General features: G+C 40.1%; 1 protein-coding gene across 18 annotated transcripts in view; it reads right to left on the bottom strand.

Moving 5' to 3' along the window:
• Positions 1-15,093, bottom strand: part of Mbs (Myosin binding subunit) — a 414,505-nt gene that overhangs the window by 134,991 nt on the left and 264,421 nt on the right. For 17 of the 18 annotated variants that reach the window (XM_071665288.1, XM_071665281.1, XM_071665283.1 and 14 more), the window contains 2 exons: positions 9,125-9,240; positions 8,895-8,987 (listed from right to left, as the gene is read on the bottom strand). In XM_071665288.1, coding sequence (XP_071521389.1) covers positions 8,895-8,987; positions 9,125-9,240 — 209 coding nt within the window. The remainder of the gene's footprint in view (positions 1-8,894; positions 8,988-9,124; positions 9,241-15,093) is intronic. The other variant, XM_071665284.1, reaches the window with a different exon arrangement.

The raw sequence follows: 15,093 nt of genomic DNA, 5'->3' as shown, positions 1-15,093 counted from the left end.
TCCTAGCGCTACCTCGTGCACATGAGGGGGGAAGGGGTTGTTATTTCATGTGTGGCGAGGTGGCGGTGGGAATGAATAAAGGCAGACAATGTGAATTGTGTGCATGGGTATATATGTATGTGTCTGTGTGTGTATATATATGTGTACATTGAGATGTATAGGTATGTATATTTGCGTGTGTGGACGTGTGTGTATATACATGTGTATGGGGGTGGGTTGGGCAATTTCTTTCGTCTGTTTCCTTGCGCTACCTCGCAAACGCAGGAGACAGCGACAAAGCAAAATAAATAAAAATAATATATATATATATATATATCTTCTTTCTTTCATACTATTCGCCATTTCCCGCATTAGCGAGGTAGCGTTGAGAACAGAGGACTGGGCCCTTGAGGGAATATCCTCACCTGGGCCCCTTCTCTGTTCCCTCTTTTGGAAAATTAAAAAAAAAAAAAGTGAGAGGGGAGGATTTCCAGCCCCCCGCTCCCTCCCCTTTTAGTCGCCTTCTACGACACGCAGGGAATACGTGGGAAGTATTCTTTCTCCCCTATCCCCAGGGATAATATATATATATATATATATATATATATATATATATATTGAATACATTGAAATGTATAGGTATGTATGTATATGTGCGTGTGTGGGTGTGTATGTATATACATGTGTATGTGGGCGGATTGGGCCATTCTTTAGTCTGTTTCCTCTGTTTCCTTGCACTACCTCGCTAATGCAGGAGACAGCAACAAAGTGTAATGGATAGAATAGATAATATTCATTTCTATTTATTCATTATGCTTTGTTGCTGTCTCTCGCATTAGCAAGGCAGCGTAAGGAAACAGACGAAAGAATGGCCCAACCCACCCACATACACATGTATATACATACACGTCCACACACCCACATATACAAACCTATAGATTTCAATGTATACATACTCAGCAAGCTGCTGTCTCACATGATAACAATGTGGTCACTGGCAACTCAAGGCTTGGCTATTTTGATACCTATTTCTTTCCCTACACCTTGAAGCATTTTCTCAGCCCTCTGATGCCTTTCCCAATAATTATGACCTGGCACTTTTTAAAAGACAGGTTTTTCACTTTCTCCACAATTCATATTTTTTCTTTGTCTTTTTTTCCATTTCATCAACTTCTTTATGTTTAATCCAAGCCCTTGCCTTGGCATACAATTTTGTCCATGAATAAGCTCCAACATAAAAATGATTTCTAATACAATCAGATCATGATTCTAGTCTTAATATATACCTTCCATATAACTAATGGCAATTAGCTATTTGTAAGGAAAAGAGAATTCTCTTATCATGGGAATTGAACTCTTGAACTTTCTATGCCATCTAGCAGCCTTTTAAATCTTTGTAAACTGCCAGCACTCATCATACCACTGGTTAGTTTCCTTCAAACATCCACAACATAAACAAAACTTCTTAGTATGGCTTCTGGTTAAGCTGGTCCAAATTTTCTGAAGAATTCATCATCATCAGTATGGTCCAGTTGATTTAGAAACTTGAAGGCTGCTATCAAGTACTCTCTTTCTCTCATCTCATCTATGGTGGATAGCTTTATAGCCCTCAGCTTCTCACTACAGCTCAATCCTCTTAATTCAGATACCATCTTAGCTGCTCTTTTCTGTAACCTCTCAATCAGATCTTTGTGCTTCTTTAGGTGTGGTGACAAGACTTGTTAGGTATAATGTGGTTTTGGTCTTATATGTACACTATTCTCTCTTTTAACAAAAAACATATTTAATTCCAAAATTTTATGTACCATAATAAAAGTTCACAATGAAAACAAATTAATTATAAAATCAAATAACAGACCCATGGCCCTAGCCCTAAAACTCACACAATGGGAAATCTGGATGCATAAGAAAAGATCTTTTTGCAATCGTTTTCAGTTCTCTTATAACACTTACAATAATCTTTTTTCATATTTAACACATCTATCTATATCTGATACCTGCTCCAATTGAAACTCCCTCAAGGGGGTGGCCACAGTAACAGAGTCTCGATACTGAGTGAACTCCAATGCCACTTCTTAACCTTTTGTGTCTCACCCTTAACAGGCCACTGGCAGAGGGCAACTCTAGGACTTTCTTTGCAGAACCTTCTACCAAATGTTTCTCCTGACCATTTCTATCCAATGTTCCTCCTGACCACTTCTATCCAGTGTTCCTCCAGACCACTTCTATCCAATGCTCCTCCCCAATACTTCTACCTAATGCTCCTACCTACTACTTCTATCTACTGCTCCTACCATTTTGCCAAAAGGTAGGGCTAGCCCATAGTGCTTACCTCAGGAAAATCTAGAGTTACAATGAATGAGCTGTGTAAGTAATTTGTTGTTAAGTGTTACAAATGATATGGAGAAATTGTATGTTTATAGACAGAATGCCAGTAGTACACATGTGTGCGAGGTAGAAAGAAAAGACAGCTACCTGGGCCAGAGGAGTGCAACCTGACAACCAATGATTGGCACTCTAAGCAGCTGTCACTAACCCTCCTGATACCAAGGCGGGTAGTACTGGTAATATACCTGCCTGATCGTTGGCTGCCTACCAGCTACTACCTATCACCTAATCAAATAGTTTAGCTTATTCACTGAAAATAAAAAAAGTCTTATGCATTTCTACCCATAACTGGCAAATGAAATACTAATTCTAAATGATACAACCCATGTGACCTGATGAATTTAGGGTGAAATAAAGACTACATGGGTGGATTGAGAGGTTGCTGTATACTAAACCTAGAAAAATTCACATCTACAGTTAATAAATATTCACAAAAGGATGTGACGAAAATTAGTGATATCCATTATCAAACTTAAAAATACCACAATATGCAGGAGTGGCACAATGCAGTGGGAGGCATGTGAAACACCACACGTGGTTTGCTATGATTGTGAATCTGGTGGAAAGCTCCAGCATGTATGTGTTGTGATCTCTGAGGCACATTTATAAACTTATGAACCTTTGCCCTCTAATGAATATGTCTAGCAAAAGCAGAAGAGAAAAACACCACCCAATCATTACACTAGATTGTAAGCTTGAGGTTTGGCATCAGTTTGACACTAGTAAAAAGCTTAATAGACACTTCAAAAGCTATGGGACTTGCTTACTCTACTGTAGCAACAATTAAAGCTAACAGAGAACTATCAGTGACATTGCTCAAGCAGCTATCCCTTTATGAGAATGTAAACTCTTATTTGAAATGGAAAATAAGGAGAGAATGCCAGTGTGAAGTTGGAGGATATAAAACAATGTGAGGATATAAAACAATGTCACTGATCTTATTCTTGTTAAATATTGTCACTGTCAGTTTTATCTTTTTTTTTTTTTTTTTTTTTTTTTTAGACTTTGTCGCTGTCTCCCGCGTTTGCGAGGTAGCGCAAGGAAACAGACGAAAGAAATGGCCCAACCCCCCCCATACACATGTACATACACACGTCCACACACGGAAATATACATACCTACACAGCTTTCCATGGTTTACCCCGGACGCTTCACATGCCTTGATTCAATCCACTGACAGCACGTCAGCCCCTGTATACCACATCGCTCCAATTCACTCTATTCCTTGCCCTCCTTTCACCCTCCTGCATGTTCAGGCCCCGATCACACAAAATCCTTTTCACTCCATCTTTCCACCTCCAATTTGGTCTCCCTCTTCTCGTTCCCTCCACCTCCGACACATATATCCTCTTGGTCAATCTTTCCTCACTCATTCTCTCCATGTGCCCAAACCATTTCAAAACACCCTCTTCTGCTCTCTCAACCACGCTCTTTTTATTTCCACACATCTCTCTTACCCTTACGTTACTTACTCGATCAAACCACCTCACACCACACATTGTCCTCAAACATCTCATTTCCAGCACATCCATCCTCCTGCGCACAACTCTATCCATAGCCCACGCCTCGCAACCATACAACATTGTTGGAACTACTATTCCTTCAAACATACCCATTTTTGCTTTCCGGGATAATGTTCTCGACTTCCACACATTTTTCAAGGCTCCCAAAATTTTCGCCCCCTCCCCCACCCTATGATCCACTTCCGCTTCCATGGTTCCATCCGCTGACAGATCCACTCCCAGATATCTAAAACACTTCACTTCCTCCAGTTTTTCTCCATTCAAACTCACCTCCCAATTGACTTGACCCTCAACCCTACTGTACCTAATAACCTTGCTCTTATTCACATTTACTCTTAACTTTCTTCTTCCACACACTTTACCAAACTCCGTCACCAGCTTCTGCAGTTTCTCACATGAATCCGCCACCAGCGCTGTATCATCAGCGAACAACAACTGACTCACTTCCCAAGCTCTCTCATCCCCAACAGACTTCATACTTGCCCCTCTTTCCAAGACTCTTGCATTTACCTCCCTAACAACCCCATCCATAAACAAATTAAACAACCATGGAGACATCACACACCCCTGCCGCAAACCTACATTCACTGAGAACCAATCACTTTCCTCTCTTCCTACACGTACACATGCCTTACATCCTCGATAAAAACTTTTCACTGCTTCTAACACCTTGCCTCCCACACCATATATTCTTAATACCTTCCACAGAGCATCTCTATCAACTCTATCATATGCCTTCTCCAGATCCATAAATACTATATACAAATCCATTTGCTTTTCTAAGTATTTCTCACATACATTCTTCAAAGCAAACACCTGATCCACACATCCTCTACCACTTCTGAAACCACACTGCTCTTCCCCAATCTGATGCTCTGTACATGCCTTTACCCTCTCAATCAATACCCTCCCATATAATTTACCAGGAATACTCAACAAACTTATACCTCTGTAATTTGAGCACTCACTCTTATCCCCTTTGCCTTTGTACAATGGCACTATGCACGCATTCCGCCAATCCTCAGGCACCTCACCATGAGTCATACATACATTAAATAACCTTACCAACCAGTCAACAATACAGTCACCCCCTTTTTTAATAAATTCCACTGCAATACCATCCAAACCTGCTGCCTTGCCGGCTTTCATCTTCCGCAAAGCTTTTACTACCTCTTCTCTGTTTACCAAATCATTTTCCCTAACCCTCTCACTTTGCACACCACCTCGACCCAAACACCCTATATCTGCCACTCTGTCATCAGACACATTCAACAAACCTTCAAAATACTTATTCCATCTCCTTCTCACATCACCACTACTTGTTATCACCTCCCCATTTGCGCCCTTCACTGAAGTTCCCATTTGCTCCCTTGTCTTACGCACCCTATTTACCTCCTTCCAGAACATCTTTTTATTCTCCCTAAAATTTACTGATAGTCTCTCACCCCAACTCTCATTTGCCCTTTTTTTCACCTCTTGCACCTTTCTCTTGACCTCCTGTCTCTTTCTTTTATACTTCTCCCACTCAATTGCATTTTTTCCCTGCAAAAATCGTCCAAATGCCTCTCTCTTCTCTTTCACTAATACTCTTACTTCTTCATCCCACCACTCACTACCCTTTCTAAACAGCCCACCTCCCACTCTTCTCATGCCACAAGCATCTTTTGCGCAATCCATCACTGATTCCCTAAATACATCCCATTCCTCCCCCACTCCCCTTACTTCCATTGTTCTCACCTTTTTCCATTGTGTACACAGTCTCTCCTGATACTTCTTCACACAGGTCTCCTTCCCAAGCTCACTTACTCTCAGCACCTTCTTCACCCCAACATTCACTCTTCTTTTCTGAAAACCCATACTAATCTTCACCTTAGCCTCCACAAGATAATGATCAGACATCCCTCCAGTTGCACCTCTCAGCACATTGACATCCAAAAGTCTCTCTTTCGCACGCCTGTCAATTAACACGTAATCCAATAACGCTCTCTGGCCATCTCTCCTACTTACATAAGTATACTTATGTATATCTCGCTTTTTAAACCAGGTATTCCCAATCATCAGTCCTTTTTCAGCACATAAATCTACAAGCTCTTCACCATTTCCATTTACAACACTGAACACCCCATGCATACCAATTATTCCCTCAACTGCCCCATTACTCACCTTTGCATTCAAATCACCCATCACTATAACCCGGTCTCGTGCATCAAAACCGCTAACACACTCATTTAGCTGCTCCCAAAACACTTGCCTTTATGTAAGCTTTATCTTTGTTTGTAATCATCTTTTGTATAAATCTGCGACATGTTGAAGGCAAATACTCTATTGCATGAATGCATCTCTATATCATAATGCAAGTCAACAAGAAATTGGGTATCTTTAATGAAATTTCACTTAATGTAACACTTTCTACAAATGGAACCACTTCATTAAAAGAAGGAGTGTAGAAGTTAACAATATATGTACTGGAACACGATTTTTCATATCTACAAGCAGACAGCATGCCTCTTTCACTAATCTGGTGTATAGTTATGGTGGCATATAAGGCACAATGTCAACCACAGGTATCTTTCACATGCAGATTTCTAATATCTATTTCCAACTGGGTAATAACCACACTGAAGCCTTCTTTTGCTTTGTCTCATCCCCTTTACCTGACACTCATTTGGATCAAATTTTATTAATTATTCATACGACCACCTTGCAATCTGTCTTGGTCTCCCTCTAGGCTGATGCAGTTATCATCATGACATTGGCATCATCTGCAAACATGTTCAGATATGATTCTACTCAATCTCATAAAACCAGCCCATCTCTTACATGAGTTCTTTGATCCATTCCAATAAGGTTATCTATCCTGTGAAGGATCCCACCTCTTATTCCTTCTGTAACTCGCATTTTCATCTTGCTTTGATAGGGAAAAGTGTCAAAGGCTTTAAGGCATTCTAAGAACAGCATCTACCCATCCTTCTCTCTGATCCAAAATGGAGCTCATCCTGTTACAGAAGTCTATGTATGGCCTCCTTTCCCTACAATCACTGATAAAATGTGATGACTTCAACAACCTACCCATCAATTTCTCTGGACGTAGGCAACAAATCAGCAAGAGTTGGGAAAGTGTGAAATTCTCAGTGATCAAGATGGCCATGCCACAAATTGATCTTCATTCAAAAAGTTAACACTCTGTCCAAGATACTAAAGTATGACAGATTCAACCCATTCAGGAGGTTGAAAATATGTGCCAGTATGCAAGCCAGGAGTTATGCATGCAATCCAAGAGGGAAAAGATTTTAATATCATTGTCTTTGAAGTAGATTTCTTACCTTCTCACTCATGCTATTCAAAGAAGCAGAAAAGAAATTTGCTTCAAAAGACATACAACTCAAAAGAAAAGAAACTGTGTGCTCTTTCCCCATGTCTTCATATCGAGCTTTGAAAATTCATGCAAGACAGGGATATTCCTTAATAATGTTACCAACTTTCACTGCCTTGACTAAACCGGCTTTATGGCCAGCAGGCATTAAATGCTACAGGGTGCAGCCATTGCCAATGGTGCAACTGTTAAGACACATGTAGATAGGCCATCCATCCTCCTAGTCCTGACTAAGGTGCCATCATTACTCATGCCAACATATCTTGTCAATTCCACTTCCTCAAACGTAATACAGTCCTTAAAAAACAAAAAAATTCATACCTAACATATGCTTGTAGGTACATTATCTCCCCACCAAAGACCAGAGAGTAAAGATACAAAAAATCAGCTGAAACGAAGTAAAATCATTATGCACCAAAAGGATGCCACATACTTCCATAACAGCACTATCTATTAAGAAGTAAATTAAGTGAAAGATTACAAGAGAATCTATCTCTTTTCTTTTCCTAAATAATCATTGTAACTGCTGCCTTAGCCAACAATCATTCACTAATCTGAACATTTTGAAAGCCTGCAGTGTACATAAACCAATTACTAGCACCATCTCTACATGGAGTGGTTTCACAATATTCATTTGTGCGTTAATTTACTGAAGGTCACAGCAAGTAATGTGTGACCAATTATGTGTATTCTAATCATTACTCTATGGTCTTTGCACCCCTACAATGTCAGAACACTCATCAAGTTGCAGTGTGAAGTACTGGTTCTAATGGATGTGTGACAATAGCTAATGCTCCACATTTTCCTACTATGTATGTTATTAGATGTTAAACAGTATTATTTGACTTCAGGTGATTCTGTGGAATCTGTAAATACCTAAAACCTAATGGTTATTCAGCACTTTTTAATATGAAAAAGATATCTAAAAACCCAAAACTATTTACTAAGAATTACATATTATGGCCTCCTCTGAATAATTTATCAGTTTACTTTCACTGACATTACTGCCTATAATTTCTCCAATAATTCTACTTATTTCATTATTATATAACTCATATATAACAACAGAGCTCCAATATTTCTGGCATTCTGTTTTTCCATGTTCCATGGTAACACTGCTATTATAGGTGTCACATACTGTGGCAGCTCTCTTCTCTATATCAGGATGTACTCCTTCCTATATAAAACAACTGATAATTAACAAAACAGCAAAACATATCACCTATTACCATCTGTATATAATGCACTCTCTATCCCCTGCAATGGGAATATAAAAGTGTACAGACATTTAGAAAGCTCATGTCCTACCATATGTATGAGCCTTGTGAATTCCACATAAACCATCTAACTTCATAAAACATATGAAAGCAAATGTATACAACCTTACTTGGGTTATAGGGAGTCTCGTGTATTTTGAAATTCAAAACCTTTCAACCTCCTTCCATATGGCACAATGCATATCAACACACAGTGAAACATGCATTCAATACAATCAGAGATACAGAAACACCAAATGAAAAATTACCATTATCAATAAATCATCTGAATAAGTAAAACAAACAAAAAAAAACAGTAAAAAGTATTGGGAACTTAAAAAAATAAGCAAAAAATAAAAGAAAAAACACACTTACCAAACTGTCTTCTTCTTCATCATCATCACTCCCTCCATCTGACCGCTGCTGCTGCTCTGCTAAGCGTTGGGCTTTCTTTTCAGGGTCTATTTCCTGAGATCCGAGATGTAAGTATGTTTTAAAACCAATATAATCAAACAAATTATATAAAATAAGCAACTAGATCCAGATTACTAAAAATAAAAGAGTAAAGAAATAAAAGTCAGCTAAATCCTAAAATATGTACTTACATCCATGTTCACCTGAACTCGACCCGTGGAACGTCTCTTAGGTTTTTTCCGTCTCTGTATCGCTGCTTGCGTGCCTTCCCTCGTCTGTGAATTACGTTCAGCCTCCTTATCTTCAGCTGCAATTCATAAAATTTAAAATCAACATACAGAACTTTCTAAACTGAAACTATCTATCTATATCTCTTGATGCCTGGTCCTTTCTGGAATTCCCTCAAGGAGGTGGCCATGGCAACAGTCTCCATAATTAGTAAACTCTAATGCAGCTTCTTAGCCTTTAGTACCTTACCCTTGACAGGTCAATGGCAGAAGGAAAGTCTAGCACAGTGTTTGCAGAAGCTCCTACCTAATATTTCTACCAACAACTTACATCTAATGTTTCTCTCGAATGCTCGTACCTACTACTTCTATCTACTGCCTACCATTTTGCTAAAAGGCAAGGCTAGCAAATAGCACTCACAACAGGAATATCTAAAGTTACAAAGAATGAGCTGTGCGAGCTAAGTGTTGTCAAGTGTTGTGTACGACAAGGAAAGACTGTGTGTTTGTGGACAGAATGCCGGTAGTCCATAGGTGGGTGAGGCACAAAGATAGCTACCTGGATCAGAGGATTGCAACGTCACAACCACTTTAGTGCTGACTCACTAAGCAGCTGTCACAAACTTTCCTGATATCCAGGTGGGTAGTACTGATAATATACCTCCCTGGTCCTTAGCTGCCTACCAACTACTACCAACAGATAAGCTACAAAAAATCACAACTATAAATAAATGTCAGTCATAAACATACTATATTATGCAGTTCATAAGATGCTCTAGTGTATCAGATGCATCTATAAGTAGAAAGAGAATATTTCAGGAAAAATATTTGACCACATATGGTTTAAGGTTTCCTTAGGTAACATATATGTAACTTAAACACAATATAAATGGATCAAATTAAAATAAGTATAGTACTGTCATTCCTACATCAAACAACTAAAACATGAACCAAAGCAATTCGTCATTCTTAAAGAAATACAAGCAGCACCTGTTGGCAGGACATAAAAATACTGCATTTACATTTCTGATCACGATTCTTTCTATCTAATGAATATTCTGAGCCTTGTGTACTGGATATTAAGATACATAAAAAGAAAAAGGAGTTGTGGGAGTATGTGATAGAATGTAAGAAAGTAAATTCTCGATTAATATGGGTAAAATTGAAAGTTGATGGAGAGAGGTGGGTGATTATTGGTGCATATGCACCTGGGCATGAGAAGAAAGATCATGAGAGGCAAGTGTTTTGGGAGCAGCTAAATGAATGTGTTAGCGGTTTTGATGCACGAGACCGGGTTATAGTGATGGGTGATTTGAATGCAAAGGTGAGTAATGTGACAGTTGAGGGAATAATTGGTATGCATGGGGTGTTCAGTGTTGTAAATGGAAATGGTGAAGAGCTTGTAGATTTATGTGCTGAAAAAGGACTGATGATTGGGAATACCTGGTTTAAAAAGCGAGATATACATAAGTATACTTATGTAAGTAGGAGAGATGGCCAGAGAGCGTTATTGGATTACGTGTTAATTGACAGGCGTGCGAAAGAGAGACTTTTGGATGTCAATGTGCTGAGAGGTGCAACTGGAGGGATGTCTGATCATTATCTTGTGGAGGCTAAGGTGAAGATTAGTATGGGTTTTCAGAAAAGAAGAGTGAATGTTGGGGTGAAGAAGGTGGTGAGAGTAAGTGAGCTTGGGAAGGAGACCTGTGTGAAGAAGTATCAGGAGAGACTGTGTACAGAATGGAAAAAGGTGAGAACAATGGAAGTAAGGGGAGTGGGGGAGGAATGGGATGTATTTAGGGAATCAGTGATGGATTGCGCAAAAGATGCTTGTGGCATGAGAAGAGTGGGAGGTGGGCTGTTTAGAAAGGGTAGTGAGTGGTGGGATGAAGAAGTAAGAGTATTAGTGAAAGAGAAGAGAGAGGCATTTGGACGATTTTTGCAGGGAAAAAATGCAATTGAGTGGGAGAAGTATAAAAGAAAGAGGCAGGAGGTCAAGAGAAAGGTGCAAGAGGTGAAAAAAAGGGCAAATGAGAGTTGGGGTGAGAGACTATCAGTAAATTTTAGGGAGAATAAAAAGATGTTCTGGAAGGAGGTAAATAGGGTGCGTAAGACAAGGGAGCAAATGGGAACTTCAGTGAAGGGCGTAAATGGGGAGGTGATAACAAGTAGTGGTGATGTGAGAAGGAGATGGAATGAGTATTTGAAGGTTTGTTGAATGTGTCTGATGACAGAGTGGCAGATATAGGGTGTTTGGGTCGAGGTGGTGTGCAAAGTGAGAGGGTTAGGGAAAATGATTTGGTAAACAGAGAAGAGGTAGTAAAAGCTTTGCGGAAGATGAAAGCCGGCAAGGCAGCAGGTTTGGATGGTATTGCAGTGGAATTTATTAAAAAAGGGGGTGACTGTATTGTTGACTGGTTGGTAAGATTATTTAATGTATGTATGACTCATGGTGAGGTGCCTGAGGATTGGCGGAATGCGTGCATAGTGCCATTGTACAAAGGCAAAGGGGATAAGAGTGAGTGCTCAAATTACAGAGGTATAAGTTTGTTGAGTATTCCTGGTAAATTATATGGGAGGGTATTGTTGAGAGGGTGAAGGCATGTACAGAGCATCAGATTGGGGAAGAGCAGTGTGGTTTCAGAAGTGGTAGAGGATGTGTGGATCAGGTGTTTGCTTTGAAGAATATATGTGAAAAATACTTAGAAAAGCAAATGGATTTGTATGTAGCATTTATGGATCTGGAGAAGGCATATGATAGAGTTGATAGAGATGCTCTGTGGAAGGTATTAAGAATATATGGTGTGGGAGGCAAGTTGTTAGAAGCAGTGAAAAGTTTTTATCGAGGATGTAAGGCGTGTGTACGTGTAGGAAGAGAGGAAAGTGATTGGTTCTCAGTGAATGTAGGTTTGCGGCAGGGGTGTGTGATGTCTCCATGGTTGTTTAATTTGTTTATGGATGGGGTTGTTAGGGAGGTAAATGCAAGAGTCTTGGAAAGAGGGGCAAGTATGAAGTTTGTTGGGGATGAGAGAGCTTGGGAAGTGAGTCAGTTGTTGTTCGCTGATGATACAGCGCTGGTGGCGGATTCATGTGAGAAACTGCAGAAGCTGGTGACTGAGTTTGGTAAAGTGTGTGGAAGAAGAAAGTTAAGAGTAAATGTGAATAAGAGCAAGGTTATTAGGTACAGTAGGGTTGAGGGTCAAGTCAATTGGGAGGTGAGTTTGAATGGAGAAAAACTGGAGGAAGTGAAGTGTTTTAGATATCTGGGAGTGGATCTGTCAGCGGATGGAACCATGGAAGCGGAAGTGGATCATAGGGTGGGGGAGGGGGCGAAAATTTTGGGAGCCTTGAAAAATGTGTGGAAGTCGAGAACATTATCCCGGAAAGCAAAAATGGGTATGTTTGAAGGAATAGTAGTTCCAACAATGTTGTATGGTTGCGAGGCGTGGGCTATGGATAGAGTTGTGCGCAGGAGGATGGATGTGCTGGAAATGAGATGTTTGAGGACAATGTGTGGTGTGAGGTGGTTTGATTGAGTAAGTAACGTAAGGGTAAGAGAGATGTGTGGAAATAAAAAGAGCGTGGTTGAGAGAGCAGAAGAGGGTGTTTTGAAATGGTTTGGGCACATGGAGAGAATGAGTGAGGAAAGATTGACCAAGAGGATATATGTGTCGGAGGTGGAGGGAACGAGGAGAAGAGGGAGACCAAACTGGAGGTGGAAAGATGGAGTGAAAAGGATTTTGTGTGATCGGGGCCTGAACATGCAGGAGGGTGAAAGGAGGGCAAAGAATAGAGTGAATTGGAGCGATGTGGTATACAGGGGTTGACGTGCTGTCAGTGGATTGAATCAAGGCATGTGAAGCGTCCGGGGTAAACCATGGAAAGCTGTGTAGGTATGTATATTTGCGTGTGTGGACGTGTGTATGTACATGTGTATGGGGGGGTTGGGCCATTTCTTTCGTCTGTTTCCTTGCGCTACCTCGCAAACGCGGGAGACAGCGACAAAGTATAAAAAAAAAAAAAAAAAAAAGAAAAAGGAAACTCCAGTGGCTTTCATCCATCTCCAAATCCAGAAAACTCATCTCTATCATCTTCACCCTCTTTATGACTCCTTTAAATGAATGACTTATCTCTCTCCACATTCACAAAGGTATGTGTTCAGCAACAGACATCCAGGGCCTTCTGAAGCTATTTGTGATATTGCAAATGATCTGAAATGGAGGAGACATCATACATATGGAGGTGAAAATATAGAAAATTGTGGACTTGAAGTTAATATTTCTCAAGGCCTTTTTCTACAATGTATACCCTCAACTATTCTCACTGATAAATTTTGCCGTAAGCTAATAATCCTGTTGAAGACATAAAAAGTTTGATAAGTGTGTATCCCTTAGTATGAGTGAAAGCAGTGTTCCAGCATATAACATATCCACTTAAATTAAAACTCTAATCTACTGATCCTTCCCACCAAGAAAATCCTCTATCCCTCATAGGAGCTCCTCCTTATTCTTGCCTCATGATTCACCTTCTTAATCACCCTCCTATATGGAAGAGTTGACAAATCTCTTCTGGCAGTCCAAATACAGACAGTCCACCCAGCCTTCCCTTTTTTCTAAGACTCAGCTCACTCTCTCATAAATCTCTAGGAGCTTACTTACAACTAGCCCCCATAGCAAATCATCAACTTGCTTTCTAAAACAAGCTCTCCCCTACTTACAGCCTTTATGACTTATGACCATCCATATACACAACCAAAAAAAATAAAAATAAAAAACAAATATGATGAAATATGGATCGTGGGGTGGGGGAGGGGGCGAAAATTCTGGGGGCCTTGAAGAATGTGTGGAGGTCGAGAACATTATCTCGGAAAGCAAAAATGGGTATGTTTGAAGGAATAGTGGTTCCGACAATGTTGTATGGTTGCGAGGCGTGGGCTATGGATAGAGTTGTGCGCAGGAGGATGGATGTGCTGGAAATGAGATGTTTGAGGGCAATGTGTGGTGTGAGGTGGTTTGATCGAGTGAGTAAAGTAAGGGTAAGAGAGATGTGTGGAAATAAAAAGAGCGTGGTTGAGAGAGCAGAAGAGGGTGTTTTGAAGTGGTTTGGGCGCATGGAGAGGATGAGTGAGTAAAGATTGACCAAGAGGATATATGTGTCGGAGATGGAGGGAACGAGGAGAAGAGGGAGACCAAATTGGAGGTGGAAAGATGGAGTGAAAAAGATTTTGTGTGATCGGGGCCTGAACATGCAGGAGGGTGAAAGGAGGGCAAGGAATAGAGTGAACTGGAGCGATGTGGTATACCGGGGTTGACGTGCTGTCAGTGGATTGAATCAAGGCATGTGAAGCGTCTGGGGTAAACCATGGAAAGCTGTGTAGGTATGTATATTTGCGTGTGTGGACGTATGTATATACATGTGTATGGGGGGGGGGTTGGGCCATTTCTTTCGTCTGTTTCCTTGCGCTACCTCGCAAACGCGGGAGACAGCGACAAAGTATAATAAAAAAAAAAAAAAATAAATGAACAAATGAATCTTAAATAAAACATAAGAAACTACAGAATCATATAATAACGCTAGTTAATAAAAAAACGAGATAATCATGACAGAAATTGAGTAGGATAAAAGAATGCTGTACAAGCATATGCTTTCTACATGCTATGCTCACATATATTCAACTTACGTCAATTTTGAGATACAACTGGTCAATCATAATGGAACTCGGACATATATCAGGAAGGGGGTGTTATCTTTTCCAGAACCTAAAACACCATACTCGTTACTGAGACTGGTCTAGAGTTCACTGACTATTCCTCGTCTTCTTTCTTATACATAGGTATGGTGATGGCCCTTTTTCATTCCCTTGGCACTGTGCCTCTTTCTAATGACATTTTGAGAAGTAATTAGAGTGGTTTATCTAGCATATCTGCACACAT

The sequence above is a fragment of the Panulirus ornatus genome, chromosome 1 (genome assembly GCF_036320965.1).
Source record: "Panulirus ornatus isolate Po-2019 chromosome 1, ASM3632096v1, whole genome shotgun sequence".
Lineage (NCBI taxonomy): Eukaryota > Metazoa > Arthropoda > Malacostraca > Decapoda > Palinuridae > Panulirus > Panulirus ornatus.
This window is presented reverse-complemented; position numbering and strand designations above follow the sequence as displayed.